Source organism: Carassius gibelio, chromosome B25 (assembly GCF_023724105.1).
Source record: "Carassius gibelio isolate Cgi1373 ecotype wild population from Czech Republic chromosome B25, carGib1.2-hapl.c, whole genome shotgun sequence".
Classification (NCBI taxonomy): Eukaryota; Metazoa; Chordata; class Actinopteri; order Cypriniformes; family Cyprinidae; genus Carassius; species Carassius gibelio.
This window is the reverse complement of record NC_068420.1, coordinates 4615861-4638499: the sequence shown is the minus strand read 5'-3', so window position 1 is coordinate 4638499 and position 22639 is coordinate 4615861. Positions and strand designations below refer to the sequence as shown.

The window sequence follows — 22639 nt, the reverse complement described above, 5'->3', positions numbered from 1 at the left end:
TCTGCTTTCGAAGACAGCACGGAAGATGGAGTCTCATAAGTGATTGATTTTGAATGCTCTACATGGGCAGAATCTCACAATTAATTCTTATAGACTTTTGTGTTGTTTGCTGAGCTAATGCTCTTAAACTATGGGGTAAACAGTCCATTTAAGTTGGATTCCATTATATTTGATATTAATTTAGTTAAAATTAATGTATAAATAAGTGATTTATTTTGTTTGTTTTCACCGAGTTTGGTTGCAATGCATTCTGGGAATTTGCATTTGCAAAAAATACATGCTGCTTTAAAATTTGGCCAAAACAAGGCATCATAGAAGTCTGCACTATGATGCATTTAAATTCTACCTATGAAGGCTATGTTTTGGTTCAGATTTGGTGTATTTTCAAGCAAGAGCTTGTTTTAGAAAGTGAATGCATGATGAAAGCATGTATTTTATGGAAGTATTAGTGAAGAACTGTCTTTCTTGGACAGTTTTGTGCATGTAAGCCTTATACAGATTTATATTTATATATAGTTTATATTTTAATTCTACCTTTAAAGTCTTATTTTTGGATGCACTTGAGTGAAAACCGACTCTGCAAACACTCGTCCAGTCGAGAACACCCAACAGTTTTGTTCCAAAAAGCAGTTTGTTGCTAAGTGCTTTAAGATGCGCAAGACCGCCGCCGCTCTCCATGTCCAAATGGAAGCGGCCGGAAGCTCTCGCAGAGGAGTTCGGTTTCTGCTTTCCCAGAAGTGACAGCTCAGAGCAGGAACTAATGGAGTGCAGGGGTATTTTTACTAGATGCTGGCTCAAAGCGTCCTTTCAGTGGGGTGCTGTAATGGCACCTGATGCCTCATCGAGGGAATGTTTTGTGTGGGTCTGAGTGTGCGGAGATTGTGTTTAATGTTCTATAGATCATTTTTCAAGATATGAAATGAACTGACCCAGTTTATATAAAGTAAACTACACATTTACGGTGTCGGATATTCAGATTTATAAGATATTTTGTCATGTACTCATCCAAGTCTCATTCAAACCTGCATTATTTTATTTTTCATGAAATAAAAAGAGAACTTATTGAAGAAAATCTCAATTTTCATTTGCGGTCTCTCTCTCTCACTTTTTAAAAATATTGTTTTTATGATGTTGCATTGCAGTCAGTTTTGTTTTGTCCCATAATTTAATCTGTTATCTATTAAAGCCTAATTCTGCAAAAGAATGAAAAACGTTTCACCCCCCCTTTTTTTATCATCCTCTCAAAATTCTGATAAAAAAAAAGAAAAAAAGAATTGTGAGATGTAAACTCAGAATTCAAACTTTTTTCTTACAATTTAGGTTTACATCTCAGAATTTACTTTTCTCAGAACTACAAGTTATAAATATCACAATTGCAAAAAAAAAAAAAAAATGATTTGTGAAACTAAAAAGTTGCATTTACCAATTCATGGCAGAAACAGGCTCTTAACTGATAGCATTTTCGATAGAACTTTTTATTGTACCTTTAGAAGACAGAAGCTTCAATAGTCTTGTTTTGTTTTTCATAAAAAAAAAAAAAAAACGAAGCTGAAATTGGTTAAGGTTGCCCATTAATTGTCATTAATTTATTTTTCGTGAATATAGCAGACTTTTGCATATAATAAAAAAAAAAACATCAAAATGATGAGAACATTGCATGGCTCACTGGTGGAAAAAACGCCACCTTAGTGCTTTTAGTTTTCCCCAACACATTTTTAATATGCAATTCTACATGTATATTCTCTATAAGGCAGCTCAGATATTAAAGAGCTTCTTCACAGCCTCTTTATACTTGTGCAGATTTTCCTCGGTCTCTCCCTCGTTCTTCAGCCTGAGCATGGTGTCTCTGTACTCCTGCACCACCGGCTGCCCCAGCAGCTCCTCCCTGGTTCCCTCCTCCACCTCATCCTTCGCTCCAAGCGCTCGCATGCGCAGGAGGGTGTCCAGAACCTTCTTTTGGGACGGACTGTCTTCCCACTCGTACTCCTCCATATCCGCACGCGTCTTTTCCTGCTCCCACGCCTCAGTTTTCTGTAAAACAGCGGCATGACAAAAACAGCTTTAAAAGACTGATAGTGAAAATGATTGACTGATCAAGTGGAAGATGTTTGGTGTGCACTCTCAGATGTGTTTTACCAAATGCAGTGGGGAAAATGATGAATGTACGATTATGCTTGCTGCAATCGTCAGATTGTACAATTTGACCCAAATGAAATTAGGTGAAAGCAAAGGCACACTGTGCAACATCAGCAGTCTTTTACTCCTGTGACTGTATGGGATTACATTTAACATGAAGAAACATTAAGTCTCCACTGTATGGGAACATGTGACCCTGGAGCACAAAATCTGTCAGAAGTCAGAAGTAGCAAGGGTATATTTGAAGCAATAGCCAAAAAAAAAATAAAAAAACATTGTAAGGGTCAAAAATTATAGATTTTTTTTTATGACAACAATCAGTAGTATATTAAGTAAAGATCATGTTCCATGAATATATTTTGTAAATTTCCTGCAACTGTTAATATATCAAAACCTAATTTTTGATTAGTAATGCATTGCTTAGAATTCATTCGGACAACTTTAAAAGGCAATTTCCTAATTATTTAGATTTTTTTTTGCACCCTCAGATTCCAGGATTTCAAATAGTTGTATCTCAGACAAATATTGTCCAGACATCAACAAAAAGCCTATTTATTCAGCTTTCAGATGATGTATAAATCTCAATTTTGGAAAAAATGACCCTTATGGCTGGTTTCGTGATACAGGGTCAAATATATGTATAAAAAATGTTTGAATATATTTAAAATATATTTATATTTTTCCATTTAGCATTTGCTCAAGTGTATATTAAGATTAGAAATGTATTTTCTTGCACTTTAAAAAATATATATTTTAGCACTGGATGGTTTAAACTAAATATCTATTTCCTTAAGCAGCATGGTTTACAAAATATATTTAAAAATAGATTTTAATGCATTATTTTGATAAGTTTTAGTTAGTTATAGTTTTTATTATATTATCTATTATTATTAAACACTAAAGTGTTTGAGAATGCTTATTCGTTGTTACGAAAACAATATTCAAAGAATGCAAAATAAGCAGATATTTACACTGCACATCACATAGACAATCTAGTTTCCTGCAATTGCAACTTTGACCATCCTCACAGAAGCACCAACTTCACTGAAGACTGAGATTCATCATAAAAGCAATGAATCGAGAGCATGTGACACTAAACGATCAAGACTTAAAATATCATCTTCTGCCTAAAGAAGTGATCTGATGACACAAATGTCAAAAGCACATTTAAACCCAACCTAGACTAAGATCGTTTAAGCATTGAAAACAAACGATACTTTTTGACCGGCTGAGGAATTCTGGCACGATAAAAATGCCAAGCTGATTTGGAAAGGAACTGCTGTAATAAACACGGCTACTTAAACTCGACGAGCGGCTCGGATTTCACTGAAAACATGAAGAGACACCGCTCAACATTCGCTTAAGTGAGCAAACTTTTAAAGACAGCTCGAGTTTGATAAGAACCCTTGGAGTCCCTCCTTTGCCTGAGACTACATTTTCCCAATACTTGCCATCCTCGGTGACAAAAGCGTCTTTGTGTGCATGAAGGCCTCTGGTGCAGGTGCTTCAGACTAATGACTATCAATACAGGGCATGCACACACAAACCAATCCCTTTCCAAACGTCCTCCATTCCTCTGCTCAAATCAGCCGGCCGCAGGGCACTACTTAGGGAGCGACTGATGGATGCATTCGCTGGTTTCTACAGAGATGAAGGTGGTTTGGCCAGATCGTGAGGATTTGATTAGGACTGTTGACCCAAATGATTCAATTTAGCCGAAGAGGCAAATCAAACGGTTTGCGACTAATTGATGAGATTGGCCTTTCACTGGAGAGAATAGGAGTGTGATTGAGGACCTGACTGAAGACATGAAGACGCTCGTGGTTTGAGAGCGGAGCTGAACGGTTAACCGCTCTGACGCCCGGAAAGAAAAATATGAGCTCTTCTGTGCAAGAAACACCAAAACCAAGCGCTAAAGTCGATGTGAAATCAATATATAAACCCCATTTTTGGAAAAGACTTTATTCAATTGAAAAAAAAAGTTACATTTCCCCACATAAATGGGAAAAAGTTTAATAAAAATTAACTATATGCATTTGTATTCAGTCCAAATAAATGTTATTATCAGAAATGTATTTTTTTCCACATTTGTAATATATTTTAGCATTTGAAGGTTTAAACTAAATGTTTTACATTTGAAAAATGTATTTCCATAAACTGCATTTTTTATGAAAAATACTTGGCAGCACAGATTTTCGCTCAAGAAATATATTGCTAATATAAGTACATATAATATGTTTTGAAGTTTTAGTTATTTATATTTCCATCATTTACTCCAAATATATGTTAGGATTGGAAACATCTTATTGCACATTATGTAATACATTTCAGCATTTGAAGGTTTTTGTTTTGTTTTTGATAAAAAAAAAAAACGTATCCTTAAGTTGCATTGTATACAAGGCCAACATTTGAAACTTTTTCTTGGTCAGCAGGCAAAATAAAATGCTAATATAGTTTTTAAAGTGTTTTAATATACTTTAGTTTACTATATTTACCAAAAATGTATTTTAAGGCTGGAAACATTTGTTTTTGAGGACATTTTGTAAAATATTTGAGCATTTGAGGGTTTAAATTAAGTTTTAGATTTAAAAAAACAATTTCTATTTATTTAATAAAGTCCCTTTGTTGCCATTTAAATATATAGCTAGTGCAGATATGCATAAGTATATTTTGCTAAGTTTTAGTTAAATTAAATTCTAAAATATATGTAAAATGTGCATTATGCATTCTAAAATGTAAATTTTTTTGTAATATGTTTTAGTATTTCTTTTAAACAAAATGCATTTTAAATTAGGAAAATGTAATCCACAAGTATCCCAATACATTTCTGTGAAGTCGAGCTGCATCATTGATTTATTTTGCCGTTTGGCCACCCTAATGCACCGCATTGCAATCACGTGCTGTGATGACTTCACGACGCATTAAAAACCAAATGAAATGGAAAAAAAGGGGTGATATTTAACCTGTGGAAACACACCCAGGCCACATTTGTTCCAAAACCTCTTCCAGTCAATGTGAACACAGTTTGAATGGATTATCCTGTGGCTGTATTGGCAGCTAAATCAGGTCTTGGAGATACAATCACCCTCGTGGTCTGAAACAATCAGCTGCTTTGTGGCGAACCGCCCCCCCTCCCGTTCCCACCCGACGTCACTCTACCCCGTCCTGAGCGCTCCGAGCCGCTACTGTGCTAGCCATTGTGCTAGCGAAAGGCCAGCGGACACCGTTACACTTCCCAACCAGGATGGCAAACAAAGCTGGAGCGTGGCTCTCGGCCAGGCTTCTCAGTGAAGCTCAGAACACAGTCACACAATACCAAAGCCAGCTAGAGCATGATGGGAAAATGCACACATCTTGAGCATTTCTTTGCATCTTATTGACACCCGATCCGCTATTATTATATTTTTGTGTTCGACCTTGTCTGAATCTAAAGGTCATGTTCTTTACTCCTCAAAGACGCTTTAAGAAGATCATCTGCGTAGGAAGCCCTCAGTTTGCCGACTTTGAGAAGTTCAAGTGTATAGATTACACCGCTCTAGTCTTAATCTGTGTTTTATCAAAAAGCGCTTGCTAATTCGTCCTCTGTTGTGCTAATGAGGTGAATCATGTGACACTCAAAGGTTACTAAATGCTTTTTCGAGTCTCGCTTAATTCACAAAGGAAGCTGTCACATTACATCTGTTGTCAATTAAACAGCCGCTCTCAACTTTGATCGTGACCTGGGTGGAAGCGGAGACGGTTCTTCCGCGCAGATATGACGTGAATTATTGATGACGCGCTTCATCCTGCTGTAATGAGAATCTTCTGAGCCACCGCCAACTGCTTTTTCCAATGGAATCTAACTGTCAGCCAATCAGATGCTTCCATTCAGCCGCCGTTTCCACTCTCGGGTTGCTCATTGGGCGAGACAGCTGTCAATCATCTGATCAGGTAGATAATCATGACACTGTCTGAGTGATGGATTGCTTTGGTTTCACCACTAAATGTGATCAAGCTCAAGGTAAGAATTAAAACTAAACTAAAAAATTTAAAACAAATGACCTTTTTAATAGTTGTTTTCACACCAATTTAACATTTAAAAACAAGCCCCCTCATAAAAAAAAAAAACATATTTATATATATTTTTTACATATAATTGCTAATATATTGTAAAATATATTTACAAACATACATTTTAGTTGCAATTGTTTTCTTTAATTTCAAAAATACATTTAAAAAAATAAATGCATTTTGCATTTAGCAAAAATTTATTTTAAGATAAAAAAATATATATTTTCTTGCACATTTTGTAGTACATTTTAGTATTTTGAAGGCTTTTAAATATATTTTAATTATAAAATATGAATTGCCTTAAGCTTCACGGTTTACAACATATATTTATCATATATTTGAAATATATTTGTCACTATAAAGACTTTATATTTTAAAATAAAAATAATAATTATAAATAATTTTAGTCAAATATTATATATAAATAAGTGACATTTTCATTTCTACTTTTCAGGCCTGAAAATAAATAAATGAATAAAGTTCCAGGTTTAATTCCAAACTGATTTCAAATTCAGGAAAAAGATGTAAAAACCCAAAGTGCACCGTCACTGTTGTGGATTCCCAGCCTTTATTCAGGCCCCCCTCGTCCTATTGTTTAATGTCATCCCACAGGGGGTCTCTCTCGGTCATGGAAATCCACCCCGCTGCCGGCGGGACCCCACTGAAACTTTCATAAGAGTTCAGGTACAATAGAGATATGAAATATTGATGTGTTCAGACATCAGAGAGACTCAAACACACGAGCACGGAGAACACATCACCCTCCATCAGACAGTCAATGCACTGATCCAGAAATCACAATGATTCCTGCTAACGCAAGCATCACTATTTTGTCATAATTTACTCCATTTATGCCAGTAGAACTTTTGAACAAAAGTGAATTGACACTTGAAATATATGATATTATTGCTAACATTATGCTACTTTGCCACCCTTAAGAAATATATTATGTATATTATATATATATAAAATATATATATTATTTTTATTAGATTTAGTTTTGTATAAATACATCATATATATATATTTTTTTTAATTTTTATTTATTTATATATACACAAACACAAACATGTATAACTGTTTAGTACTTCATACAAAAAATGAAATCAAGTGGTGACTGATATTGATACTGATATAGATACTATGCATCTCAATTACTGTTGACTATTTCAACATCTACAGGGATAGTTTTCTCCATGCACAATGTTTTATTTCATGCAAATTTTGACCTGCATATATATATCTTGACTGTTTTCATGAAATCCCCCCTGTAGCATGGAAATCCTTCCCTACTGTGTAGATATTAGGGCTGCCAAAATCGCTGGATATCTAAATTTGAATTATGTACTAAAATATCATCAATATTCAAATCATATTCGAATTTTAAAAGGCATAATTTCAGTTAGAGGGGGAAAAAAAGGGCATAAGAGAGCGCATCGAGCAAAATATTACTAATGCACGTTTATACAAAGCATTAAAATAACATGACTATAACACATGCAAAATATTTATTAACCATATATAATCAAGTTGCTTCAAAACAGCATCATGTATGCGTTACGTTTTTGCATTCGAATGTGGATTTTTATTTTAAATTCGACCAATATTCAAAAATGTACAGCCCCAGTAGATATGATCTTAAACACTGAACCTATCCAGACTTGTACATGGCAGCTAATAAAGCACAAAAATGCATCTCATTTCAGCTTGCTGGAAAAAGTAGAAATGGCATAGAAATGTGAGTGCATCTGAAGTAATGTGTGCAGTCAGACTCACCCAGGACTCGTGGTAAAGCACGGTGAGGAGGTACATGGCATAATCATAATTCTGCTTCCTCAGTGGGCAACTACAGTCACACACACACACACACACACACACACACACACACACACACACACACACACACACACATATATCTTTAATGCATGAGAAATGAGGAGTAAAACCCCCAGAATGTGTCTCCATGTGACGCACCTGTCTGTGGTGATGGTGAGCGTGTCGGTGTCTTTGCAGTATCGCTCTTCACTGAGTTTGATCATCTTCTTTCTGGCGTGATCATCCAGATTCAAGCTGGACAGCTTCACCTGCAAAGGCAGAAATATTATTAACTGCATTTCTTAATTAAGGACAATGTTTAAATGGTTAAAAATGCTTCATTTTTGAGGGTACAATACAGTATAGTCCGATAGTAAACACTGATAGGATGATCAGGACCCTGCTTATTATATCCTGATGTATTCATTGAAATAACTAAATCTTATGAAATAAAATGAATTAAATATGACAAAAACGCATGCAATCACTAATATACTTTTTTTTTTTTTTTATGAAACCCGAAAATGTCTATAAACTTCAATATCAAATAGTTTTATAAATTGTATTAAAATATATTTTATTTAAAATAATAATAAACTATAATAGATTCTTGATACTAAAATAACATGCACAGAAAATAAAAATCATTAAAACAGAAAACAAAAATGTAAGCTTAAACACTTATCAATAAATTATCAAAAAATTATAATAAATTAAAAATATGAATAGGGATACAAAATAACAAATAGTCATGAAAAGCACAGAAAATCACTAAATCTTTAAACAAACAAACAAAAAAAATCGAAATATAATTAATAATATAAATATTATAACTAACAACTGAAGTTTTTATTATAATATTTTCTATTTATTTAATATTGTGTTAAAGTTTATTTGTATTCATTTCCCAGTCTTAAAGGTTCAACAAAGGACAACACGTCGTCCCTTAATCCAAACCTTCAGCATTTCTCCAGCAATCATGTTCACTTGGCGTTCCTCCAGTCATCTTGGACATACTTTCTATTAAATCTCATTCTTATAAACTACAAACCCTCAAAAGGCACTATCTTTCACGCACAACTCTGCTCGTCACAAACACAACCGAGCGTCGTCACTAACCTCTCTCACTCTCTCAAAGAACAAAACAATGGTGCACAATGATGCACTATCGCTGGACTTATCTGGGGTTTTCTGGCTGTCGCGGTTAAGAAATGAATGGGGGAGGAGGGGGAGACCCTCATCCCATAAATCTGCCCTTTGATCCCCTTCACATCCAGCCCTAATCCAACGGGATTAACCTCAGATTCCCGGTTTTTCAGGCAGATGGTGAGAGATTTATGATAAATCACACATCTCAGATTATAAATGAAGAGAGAGTATACTGTCGAACCAATGAGGTCATCACGCACGTCTTCAAGTGACAGCATTTCATTGATTTATTAATAATCTGGAATGTTTATGCTCATTTAATTCTCCTGTATTTTTTGTCATGTGCTACTAAGAGGAGACAGTATGGGCAGAAAAACAGTCCACATCATGCATATTTTTTTTCATATAAGTACCTAGAGTTTTGACAGTAAATGTCTAGTCCATTTCAGAGCATATTCTGTCCAAAAACACCGATTTAAACAGAAATGCATGAATTTGTTCCCAATCAAACAGACGTACCTTCAGTGTCACTATTCTCGCGTCTGGGTTTCGCAGTGACAATCCAGCCGATACGAACTCCTTACTCTGCACCTGGATTGGGAAACGCTTCATGCATTTCTCATCCGAGTCCAGGGCAGACGGCCACTCCGTACAGAACTCTGCACATATTAAACAGGGAAAACTTTTATGAATCTTTATCTTTTTTTCTGCTGTCCATTATTGAAAACTGAAAAAATAAACTCACGCTTCAGGGCCTCACAGTGCTTCTTAATAGCAACAGGGGTTAAGTGTAAAAAGTTTGGGATCTGAAAGACATCAAAGCATGGGATCAAAAAAAAGGGTTTTCACTAATATCACGTTTTATTCGTAAAATTCTAAACATTTCTGTTCAAAGAGACTGACCTTATAGATATGCTCTGCCATACACATCATAATGCACACACAGGCTTTCTGCAGGTCTTATGAATGTGCATTTAAGACTTTTTAAGACCAAGTAAAGAAAAATGAAGGACGAATTTCAATGGAACAAACTGTGTCTTGCATTAGCCACACTTCACAGTTGTCAACTTCCAGCAGGACTCCATTATTTTTGTAATTCGTTTTAATTCAATGAATGGGCTTAATAAGCTCAAACACTGGAGTATGAAAATAAATCGTATTGTAGCTTGAGATTGCTCTGAATAAATAAAAAAAAAAGTGTTGTCTTCCAGTGCAAATATCTTAAGATTCTTACATCAAGATATTTACTTTTGAACAAAAATGACATAAGAAATCTTGTTTTCTCAGAAAGAGTGTCAAAATGAAGCGAGTTTATGATTAAAACAAGAACAAATCTGCCAATGAACTCTGAAAAAACAAGTTCTCATAGCTGACTGAAACACAACCGTTCTAGTTTTGAGCATAAACTTGCTTAATTGTGTTTAATTTCTCACAAAACCAAGACTTCATATGTTTAATTTGCATCTCAAATGTGTCTTGACTCAAGGACGTTGAAATGAACAATGAGGAAGATATTGTTTTATTTTATTGTATTTTTTTGCAGTGCATGCAACGTGTAATGCCATGCATTTATGAATTCAAGTCTTTCTGCTGCAATTTAAGACCTTCTCAGACCTTAATTTGTGGAATGACAAATTAAGATTTGAAGACCAGCAGAAACCTCCCAAAATAAAAGCATATTGTACACTACACTTCTGCATGAGTTTGCTTATTTTTTTTATTTTTTTTAATGTAGGTAATTGAAAAGACTTGCTCACCTTTATCAGTTCCAGGTTGCCCTTCTTGGCAGGTGGTACTCCTCTCTTCACGGGATATCCCATCCGCACCGGCAGAGGAACGGCGGCCGGTTTAAACGACGCTGCAGTGGGATAAACAGCTGTCCAGTCCTGATCCACAGCCATCCGCTCGCTCCTGGGCTCCCCAGCCTGTGCAATTAACACTAATACTATTTACCAGATTCATAAAGATAGATCAGACCACAGATCATCTGCATTATGATTACAGTGGCATGCAAAAGTTTGAGAACCCCTTGCAGAATCTGTGAAAATGTGAATAATTTTTACAAAATAAGAGAGATCATACTAAACGCAAAAATTTCCGGGAAACATACAAGTATCTTCTGTTGCTTACAAAGGGCAGAACTAAATGGAAAAAAATTATATTTCAACAAAAAAGAAAAATTTTCATCGTGTTCAAAAGTTTTCACCCCCAACACTTAATGCATCTTGTTACTTACTCAGGACAGTCCTAAATAAAAATAACATGCATTTAGTATGATCTCTCTTATTTTGTTAAAATTATTCACATTTTCACAGATTCTGCAAAGGATTCCTAAACTTTTGCATGCCACTGTATGTGAAGTGTAATAATAACCTGTCTCTTTGACCTCCGCTGACCCCGAACACCTCGGCCTGAGGCTTCTGTAATCACATTTTGGACATTTTTCAATTAGTAAAGTCATACTGATATAATATTAGGCCATAAAAACAACAACAACAACAACAACAACAAAAAACATTTTATTTAAATACACCATACCAGACGCGCAATTAACCCTGAAACAAATGGTACAATGACAGTGTCAATTTATAATACCACGGTTACAGCTCAATTTTTTATTTTTTTTTATTTACAACCGTATTTACTTAGTAAGTCACCGACTACCATGGTAGTACTATGGTACTTGTCCAAAAAGACGGTAATAATACGCCAGTTTTGTTAGTTAAATGTAATATTTCATTTTAGGAATGTAATGACATATTTTCGCTATAATAATAATAATAATGATAATAATTGTAATCCCTTTGTAGCGCTCCGTAATCCTGTAAATAGATTAAATAACAGATAATACGAGTTTTACCGGTTTCTGTGGCCACAGCGCTGGATGAGAGGACAGAGGAGATTGAAATCCTCCTGTTGAATGAAATTAAGCTGTATATTCCATTAATATTAGAGTTTATTTTGTATAAGGAGGACAGCGCAGGGTGAGTGATGGACGCAGCCATGATGGAAAAACCTGCAGCGTGACTACGGCGGCCCGGATGGACGCAAATAAAGCGAAGCGCAAATCGTGAGAGACCTTTCTTTTACTGTCTATGTGAGAGACGAGCATTTAAAACATAGACATCATAATGTCTATGATTTAAACGAACTAAACGTTCTGCTTTTCATTAAAAACAACATTTAAGTGTAACATTTTAAAAGTGAAACATTTTAAATTGAACGCCTTTTTTTGCGTTCTACATGGAGAATAACTAGATGGGAAACGAATGAATTGAACAGAACGTCTTGAGATGCGTTTTAAAGATAATATTTTAACTGATTATCAATTTGAATTCTTATTTTTTAAACCATCACGTTCGCGATACGCGTGTAAATAAAATAGCGCTCGCTTGTAAATAACGTTTTGTTAACTTTAATTTGATATTTTTAGCGAAATCATATTTTTAACCCTCAGAGAATATAGCATAATTCTCTTTACATGTTATGTCAGAGCCGAGAACTTTGAATATTTATGACATATTTAAAAAGCTTCCCAGGTGCACGCGCCTTCACAGCCGCGATGACGCGCGCAGCATCTCTTCTGCATCTCTCCACATGTGTTTCACTCACAGCATCACAGACAGCTGAAGCACATCAACGCGTTTACTTCAGATGATGAGGATGAGGATGACGAAGAACTGACACCAGGAGCCCTGCTGGAGAGGTATTGTTGATTTAAAAGTTCCTTTCTTTTGTTTCATAAGTGATGTTGTCCATCGATGAAATATTTAAAATAGGGTATTCTTGACATTTCACAGTTAAACGTATAGCTTGCTAAATATTTCAAGACGGCGTATTGTGGGTTTAAATATAGATGAAAAGACCATTAATAGCAACTGAAATAGTTAATTTCTGTTTTAAATTGAACATAAAACATTATTTTTTTACTTTTCTGAGATTAGCGTTTTGTATGCACAAAATATGCATAGAAATAAACAACAACTTAATTTACAATACTTTAAAGCTTGTTAAGAGTTAGCCTATCGCACATGAAATAACAAGAACCAATAGCATTTGATCACTTTTAGCACTTTGTCTTTTCTTGTTTTTTTACATTAAGACATTTTTTTACATCAAAAGTTTTTTTACAAGTAAAAATTGTATAAAAATGTCAAGGTGAACAAATGCAGCTAAATTATTTAAATGCATAAGTAAATTCCTGCATAACACACACACACACACACACACACACACACACACACACACACACACAGACACACACATATACAGTATATATATATATATATATATATATATATGGCTACATAAAATAATAAATTTATGAGGTTCTAATATTTTTTATTGAGATCTATTTAAACCCTGTTTTGGTTTGGTAACTTGAAGAGGGACTGGTTTCATTCATTTGCTGCTCTTGTGCTTCACGCACACATGAATGAGCGTGAGTGTGTTTATCTCTCTGTCCACTAAATCCTCTCGACACGCTCTGACTGTGAGTGCTTTCTATCTCTTGACACTGTGATCTTCAGCTTAAAGCGGTGGTCTGAAACTGTATCTGTGAGCAGCCGGCGCTGCAGTCGCTCTTCTGTCAGCGGCTCTGCCACTGAGACTGACAGACGCGGCAGAGAGGAGAGCAGGGTCCTGTTTCCATTCGTCTCCACTCACAATGCTTTTTCCAGTGGCTTTGTGTGTCCATCCACTGGTCATCTCATGATGGATTGGCGATCTTGTGATTTCTCTCGAGGGGAAAGTCTGATGTCATTAATGAGGGTATTTTACTCCTCTTCCTCACTGGCTTGTGACCCGTCTGAGGAAGACTTCAGTGAAATCACTATCAAGCTAGAGTGATGACACTCATTCAGCATTTGCTTAGTAGATTTTTTTTTTTTTTGTTGTGGTTGTTCCATTTCGAGAGACATTTTAACAAAACGTGCATTTGATTAAAAAACAACAAAAAAACAGTGCAAACATTAATATTTTGAAATATATTTCATACTGTGTTAATAGATACTAAAATGTATTTTTTTTTCTAAATTTAATTTTCTGCATCATTACTCCAGTCTTCAGTCTCACATGATCCTACAGAAATCATTCTAATATGGCATTATGTTACAATATAATTTTTTGTAACTTTTCGAATTACAAAATATCTTTAATGTTACAATATAAGAACCTTTTATAGAATACAATAACCTTTATTTCTTTTCTAAAGTGAGTGACTTCAACACTTGATCACATGATCTCATGGTGCATTTGTCTGTCAGTGGAGGTTTATAGATGTGTCTGGTGATCTTCAGTGCATTCTCATGCAGTGTTAACCTGTCTGAGCTGCGAGACTTGGAGCACGTCATGACAGTTCGTGAGTTAATGTGTGCTGTGACTTCCCAACAACTGGTGATCAGTCAAACACAACCAAATACTCAAGATCACCAAGACTGTAAATGATCTTAAAAGGTGAAACACAGATTAAAGGAACAGTTCACCCAAAAATAACATTTTACAGAAATATACTCAATCTCAGGTCATCCAAAATGTGTTGTTTTTCATCAGATTTGGAGAAATGTAGCATTACATCACTTGCTCACCAATGGATGTGAATGGGTGCCGTCAGAATGAGAGTCCAAACAGCTGATAAAAACACCACAAAAATCCACACCAACGCAGTCCACCAGTTCACATCTTTGTTTCTTGCTTTTTGCAACCATTTTTCAAACCATTGCTACGGCTAAAATATATGCATCCTCCATCTATAATATTGCTTTCTTTAGTTAAAAGTAATCCTATCTGAATCAGGAGAGAAATATGCTCAGATCAAACATAGTTTACAAGCCAAAACAACTCTAAACAAATATACTGATTTTTGATGTGAGAGACAACAGGAGATGGACTTTTTCACTGGAGGAAGCGTTATTATGGATTATGGACTCCTATTTTAACAGACATGATGGTTTAAGCCCTGTTCACACCGAGAACGATAACTATAAAGATAACTAAATAGATAAAGTCTGTTTTTAAGATATAAGTCTGTTTATTTTAAGCGCATGCTTGTTTGCTGCTTTAAACTCTCTAGCTCATTATAGCAGGATGGATTCTGATTGGTTGTCAATATTTTTTTATCGTTCACCAGCTGTTTATAGTTGATTGTCCTGGGTATGAACAGACCTTTAAAGTTAACGTCTTGATGGATTTGTTTCTTACAAACACACACCTTGGACTGTTGGACTGGAGTGGTGTGGATTACTGTGATGTTTTTATCAGCTGTTTAGACTCTCATTCTGACGGCACCCATTCACTTCCATTGGTGAGCAAGTGACGGAATGCTACATTTCTCCAAATCTGATGAAGAAACGAACTCATCTACATCTCAGGATGACCCTAGGGCGAGGACATTCTCAACAAATTTTAATTCTCAGGTGAACTTCTTTAAAAAAAAAAATCACAAATCGCTTCTCCCTTTACAGGTTTAGTGCCATGTCAGACTAATCGCTTTGGAGCAGTTCTACCCCACTGAATTCACCATGGGGGACAGACTGGGCCGCCCGACCCCTCTGTTATCCCGTGGACGTACGTTTGGATGGTCCACCTCCTGCAGCAGCATCAAACTAAAGGACTGCGGCCACAACGGCCATGACTTCCTGCCCAGCCTGGAGGAGGCAGCAGTGCCCAGCGCTTCCCTCGCCGCGGCACACTCTCCTGTTTCACTGGAACTGGAGCCCATGGTGAATAATGGATCAAGCGAACCTGTCGCTCCAGGTGGCCACACAAAGGAGCCACCGGCGCACAGCCAGCGCTGCCAGCCCCTCTCCATCTCCACCGTCCCGCTTCCCTCCGCCACCCGCTTCCCGCACAGCCCTTACCACGCCAAGACTAGCATGCAGGGCGATGTGTACAACTTCCTAGAGAGACCCGCCGGCCTGAGGTGCTTCCTGTATCACTTCCTCGTGTGAGTAGGACTTCCCTGTTAATTTCTACTCACCTGCATGTAGCAGTTGTGCTTATAAAGCTTCTGATTGGCTAATAGGTGTTTAATCAGACTTTTGTCGTGCTAACTTCACGTCATTCTAAACATCATTTAGTAGGGGATGCAACTATATCAAAATCTCAAGATATGATAATATCTCGATATGAAGTCCACCTTACGATATTTACCGCGATATTTAAAAAGAAAAAGTACATTTTAAAGTTAAATTATAGTGCACTTGTGCAGAGATAAAAATGAAGAGTTCTTAACTAAGTCAGAAAAAAGTTATAAGATTTTACAGCATTTTACTAATCAGCATTTGTAAATATGAAGTTTGCGATGATTAATATTGTAAATATTATTTGTTTATTTAAGGCATATGATTTATTTCATCACTTTAAAATGAGGATAAATATTTATGTTTATCTGAGCCTATAAAATGTACTTTTAAATACATTGTTGATTTTTTTATATTTGGGTTGTTGACATTAAATAATTTTAGGAAGTTGACGTCCTATTAATAGTATTTGCTATATGGCATTTGTGAATATTAACAGCTAAATTAACAGTTATTTTTTATATCTATTTGATTAATATGATTAATTCAGGTAGCAAATCGTATTTGATTTTTATGTATAGTATTGGTTTTTATATTAGGGAAGTTATAATGTCTGCTTTGTGAAATGGAATAAAAATAAATAAAATTAAAAGCTTTTTACTAATAGTTCTGTAATTACTACACATGCAGATTTATGAGTACTTATTAATTGAGTGACAACATGGAATGTTTGTACAGTTAGAAATTAATTTTTAATTTCATTATAGAATTAATATAGGCAAAAATAGTGATGCTTTAGTATACAACTGACAATATTTTACCTATAAATTGTCCATGGACAGTTAATGCATATTATTAAGCGTTCTTTTAAACTGCTGTATTAAGAAGCTGATGATTTTTTAAATCATGTTTATGTTTGTTTTTGTCTGAGAGCGTTTGACTGTTCTTAGAGGTTGCCTGTTGTAGGATTGTATTTGAGTGTGTCCTCATTTCAACTGCGTTTTATTTCTAAAAATAGGTTGGACGTCTGGTTTGGTTTGTGACTGAGGCATTTAAGAGTTTGCATGCGGAACCCTCACAGAAAATGTCAAAATCTTTAGTTTTGTTTAGTTTGTGCTCGTTGCTCCAGTCGTGTGTTAATTACAACTGATGCCGAGTGGCTCTCCATAACTAAAGGAGGACAAAGTGTGGTTGGTTGACCAAGCGTTGTTTTTCAGTTGCTAAGATGTTTAGAATAATTGCTGTGTGGTTGCTAGCATGTTCTAATGGTTACTAGGTAGTTTCATAGTTATTTTTTGTTTTATTTATTAACTATATATACAGTGCGTGCATACTTATTAGGCAAGCTGATATTCTGATAATTTTACACATTTTGCCAATTCCAAAACCATGTCAATCTTAATAACTACTATTCATTTTGCATCGAATCATTTATAAGTGATATATAAGCTAAAAACTCCACAATGTGCAGGTGTGCATAATTAGCAAGCAGGTTTTCTTTTACAGATAAAATGAGCCAAAAAAGAGATTTAGCTCAGATTAAAAGTCAAAAATTGTTATATGCCCATGAGAATGATGCAGTAATAGAATTTGCAAAGTTAAGGACAGCAAAAATGCTCATTAGGTCAGCACGGTCAGAAAAAACAGGCAGAGAAGAAGAGACACGTTCACTTAAAAGAATTAAGAATTAAGGTGAAGAATTAGGTTTGAAACCATCAGGAACCATGTCAAGAATTTATCTTCCACAATCTTTTAGAATTTAGAAGGTTTTAGAATTTTAATAATTTTTAGTCAATCTCTGCAAGACAGACTTTTCAGGATAGGAGAGTGACTAAAAATCTTTTTTTCGGTAGTGACATAAATGAACAAAATTTTCATATAACAAAATGTTATAGTAGTGTTTTAGTATGTGAGGTAAAATTATGTGATGTGGTTGCTACCAAAGCATTACTGTCATTACCGAAAATGTGCTGTCACTACCGAAACATGGGATATTTTGTCAAAAATAAAGTATGCTGAATTATCAACTAAGATGTTATGATAGTTTTCAGTGCAATGTATATTCATACTAACGAATCCTTAAATTTGAAATCAGTATGATCAACTTTTTGCCTTTTACAAAGAAAAATGTGATTAAAAATACAACAAATCTCATAAATTAACCTTTCTAATTAAATTATCATTACTGTGTTGCGGTAGTGACAAATGTGGGGAGAGGACAAGTATATTAAAAAAGAATTATCCGCACAATTACTAGAAATGAGTACCTTTGATATTATACAATTTGTATACATACAAAAAAAAATCTCCAACTCTGACTTTGGACCAATTCTGTAAAATGGCCCATATATATATATATATATATATAAAATCTAAAACAAAAATAAATCTGAAATAAAAAAAAAAACTAAACAGTAATACATATATAAGTAAGTTATTATCAAAAATAATGACAAAAGCACATAAAATTGCTATAGTGTATATATATATATATATATATATATATATATATATATATATATATATATATATATATATATATATATATATATATATATATATATATATATATATATATTTGTCATTATTTTTGATTATAACAGTATTACTGTTAGGTTTTTTTTATTTCAGATTTATTGTTGTTTTAGATTTTTATTTCAGTATTACTTTTCATTTAAATTTAATTTAATTTGTCATTTCATTCTATAAATATTAATATTTAATATTTTTTAAATTTATTTTACAATAATAACCCTGCTCAGAGTCAGTCCCCATCCAGTTGTATTGCATTGAAAAGAGCAGCATGGACATCTGGCTAAATATCTCCTTATTTTTGTGTTAGATTTAAGAAAGTCACTGGAACAACAATGAGTAAATAATGGCAGATTTGTATGTTTTAGGTGAACTATCTCTTTAAGAACATGCTGATAACTCTCTGACCCACTTTTTTTCAGTGAATGAATTCCAAATTGAGGAGAATTATGAATGTTCAGATGTGGCGCTCTGCCTGGAGCTTTTGGCACGTATTAGTACTTTTCTTGAACTTATCAGACAAGCATGTCATGACAGCGTTGGAAACTCGCTTCAGTGCTGATGCTTTGGTGGTCTGATAACCTCTCTCTCTCTCTGTGTAACTGAGTATCTAGAGTTGCAGTCGCTGCAGTGAACCTGATCTCAGCCTCTTACAAAATTAAACCCCACTGACTGATATTCTGTGCCGCTCCTTTAAGTAACTCTTACTTGCCGATGGTTATCGATGCCAGGGTGTTCTCTGGCTGCTCTGCCAGCGCTGAAGTGGACACACAAACACCGAACGCATCCATCCTGACAGACTAATGACCTGTCTGGCTCTTCAGGTGACCATGTTTTCAGAAATCCTGTCTGGGTTTAGAAATTAGACTTAATGGTACATTGACTAGATGAAAAACACCTTTATTGCATATAAATTATTATATATGTATATAAAAAGCAAACTGAGAGTCCAAACTACCAGAACTGTGACATATATAAAAGCTGAAAATAGAGAAGCTCAAAAACCTTCAGAATGAAAATTTAACTTAAATGAAATACTACTACCTTACAATAATCACTTTATAATTAAAGGTAAATATAAATATCTAAAGATTAATAAAAACCAATAAAAACTGTCCAAGAACTAATAAAAATGTCAAAATTATTAACATTTAAACTGAAAAATTACAAGTAAAACAAAATCTAATTCAGATTACGAAATAACAGTGCCATAACAATATTATGCTCAATAATCATTCATAATAATAATCCCCAAAACTTGCATTTATAAAGCATATAGGAAAAAAAAAACAGATGTTATTTGAGTATTGCTAGTGTACAGAAGTATTTAAAAACCCTTGGGAGAATGTTTTTGTAGAAGTTTTGAACTATAAAATAAACAAGAGTCACTGGGATCATCTGTGAAGTCTTGATGTGGTTTAATCTTATTGTTGTCTCAGAGATAAAAATTAATTTTAATTAAATTTAGTTTAATGCTTGTAAAGATATTCAGTATTTTACATTATTTCTGAATGTAATAATGGAATGTGAATTAAACACTGATGCAACTCATGAGTTTTTTGCTCTGAACTCATTATGATGAATACAAAGTTTCAATGAACAGCATTTATTTGGAATAGAAATATTTTGTAACATAACATATCTCTAAAGACATTATATAATAAATATAAAAAATACTGACCTCAAACTTCTGAATGTAAAAGGGGTCATATGATGTTGCTAAAAAGAACATTATTTTGTGTATTTGGTGTAATGTTAATGTGGTTTAAGGTAAAAAACAACATATTATTTTCCACATATATACTGTACATTATGGTCTCTCCTCTATGCCCTGCCTTTCTGAAAAGCTCATCATTCTGAAAAAGCAAGGTGTGCTCTGATTGGCCAGCTATCCAGTGCGTTGTGATTGGCCGAATGCCTCAAGCGTGTGATCATCAGTGGCAAATTCTTTAAATATAAACGTACTTACAGGCTGTGCGTCAGAAGCACCAGACTGTCCTTGTAAAGTTGTTATTGCTCCACAGAATGAATGCATTATAGGCTACTCTTGTAGGAAAGTAATGCACTCCATAAAATGTGCTGCACACATCTGAAAATTTGGGTTGAACTGTTCTGGAACAATTGTAAATACAACTAATCTGTCCATCTGGGGAAAGCTAGAATGAGGCGTTTTAGGGGGGTGTGGTTGACTCTCTTTACAGATCTTCTTTATGCACCAAGAGCTTGTAACACTTAAAAGAGAAAGGAAACATTTTAATCACATCATATGACCCCTACAATGCAATTTTGACCAGGTTCGACTTATTTTCCAGAAAATGCAGTATTTATTTCCCCCCTTTTTTGGCACACATTTAAGAACATGCTTAATTGAGCCATAAAAATAATCAGTTCATCCCAAATAAGATCATAACTCATAGGCGATTTAATCCACTCCGGACAGCTGGATGCATGAGTCATTTTGAACCGTTTTCAACTTGAAATCCCATTAGACATCAAATATATGATTGGTTTGGTTGTTTTTGTTTGGCTCTATGAAGCGAGTCCACACTTGGCTGGGTGGGCTGCTAGTTTTGCTAGCTGTAACTGTCTCGGATTATTTGCACTAAGAGCGGTCTGTAGTTACCGAACTGCAGCGTACGGAGACCAGTGTACCATTTCGTGCTTAAGTTGAGCTGGCGACCAGATTACATTCATGTTCTCTTGTTTCCCTGTCAGGATCCTAAAACTGCCTGCCATCAATAAGTAATCTCAGGCCAGAGTCGGGTCAGGTGGTGTTCATGAGCCGCTGTACTTCACAGCTCCGCTTTTACAGTCACACTCTTTATATCTCAACGCTTTGTTTGTGCTGCTTCGGGTTGCACTAGACAAACGGAGACATTCACAGGTTATCATCCTCACTGCTTTAGTGGATTTCTTAATTGGAAGGTGTATTTCCTACAAACCCATACACTCTCAGAAAAACTAGTGTTAAGTTAAGTAAGATATTGATTTCACAGTGTTAAAAGTTTCAGTGATTTTATTCGAGTTTTTGAGAGTGATTGAACTGTAGACTGTCAGTGGAAATGATCTTTGATAATGTAAATGTTATTTGCTCTCTTTCTGTACAATGAAAGATTAGTAGCCGTTTTTATATCACGTTAACTTTCGATGTTAAATTCACATTTAATATAAAGTCAGTTGAATTAAAATATGTTATTGCATGATAACCATATGTGTTACTTGAGTAACAGCTGACGGTTTTTATGCATCGTTAAATAGATTACATTATTGGGCTACTTTGACCATCGCATATTATCTAACATAATCTGTGAATCGAGATATTTCAGGATACAGTTTGAATATTTCTAATAAAAATGAAAAAATAAATAAATGATGCTTAATGATAATTTGCCAATATGCTGTTGTGGCTGCTGTGTGTCACATGACGACCCCCCCACCCCCCACCCCCACTCGTGCCCCCCAAAAAATAATGAGTGCATGACGCCCCTGTCTAAATGGTACATATTAGTGTTTTAAAAATACATATTAGTACCTTAATGATGCATATAAACAGAATACAAGTTCTTTAAAGGTACTTTAACACAGTACATATTTGTGCCTAAATGGTACCTATTAATGCTTTAAACATGTGCATTAGTACCTAAAGTTTACATATTAATACCTTCTGAAAGTGTACTGCCCCAGTGACAGTTTTGTACCTTTTTCCTGAGAATGTATGAGAGGGAAAAAAGTAGTTTGAATATGCATCCCAGTTGTTTTGCAGTATGCCAAATGTGCAGTATATGATAGCATAATCCTCTGCATCACCCTGCTAATGAGTATTAATATCTCTGCTAAGCTGATGTATGACCCCGATACGAGGGGCATGACTCTGGGAAACAGCCATCACCGGCTTTTCCTGGATGACCGGAAATCTGTAATCGCTGTCTGATAGGTCA

The 22639-nt window shown here is 34.9% G+C and overlaps 1 protein-coding gene across 1 annotated transcript; it reads right to left on the bottom strand.

Moving 5' to 3' along the window:
• Window positions 1-1558: 1558 nt before the first annotated feature.
• mrps35 (mitochondrial ribosomal protein S35) lies at window positions 1559-12191 on the bottom strand. The gene is made up of 8 exons (XM_052598488.1): window positions 12011-12191; window positions 11524-11570; window positions 10908-11075; window positions 9896-9956; window positions 9670-9809; window positions 8161-8270; window positions 7963-8032; window positions 1559-2031 (listed from the first exon to the last, which is right to left on the bottom strand). Exons 1-8 carry the CDS (start codon window positions 12153-12155, stop codon window positions 1756-1758), a joined length of 1017 nt encoding a protein of 338 aa, XP_052454448.1. The 5' UTR covers window positions 12156-12191; the 3' UTR covers window positions 1559-1755.
• Window positions 12192-22639: the final 10448 nt, after the last annotated feature.

Bases quoted from the DNA above. Each gene is read 5' to 3' on its own strand.
- mrps35 (XM_052598488.1), bottom strand. From the start codon at position 12,155: ATGGCTGCGTCCATCACTCACCCTGCGCTGTCCTCCTTATACAAAATA. The intron at 11,571-12,010 runs GTAAAACTCGTA...ATGTGATTACAG, and splicing joins CGCTGTGGCCACAGAAACCG to AAGCCTCAGGCCGAGGTGTT. The intron at 8,033-8,160 runs GTGCGTCACATG...GTGTGACTGTAG, and splicing joins CTCACCATCACCACAGACAG to TTGCCCACTGAGGAAGCAGA.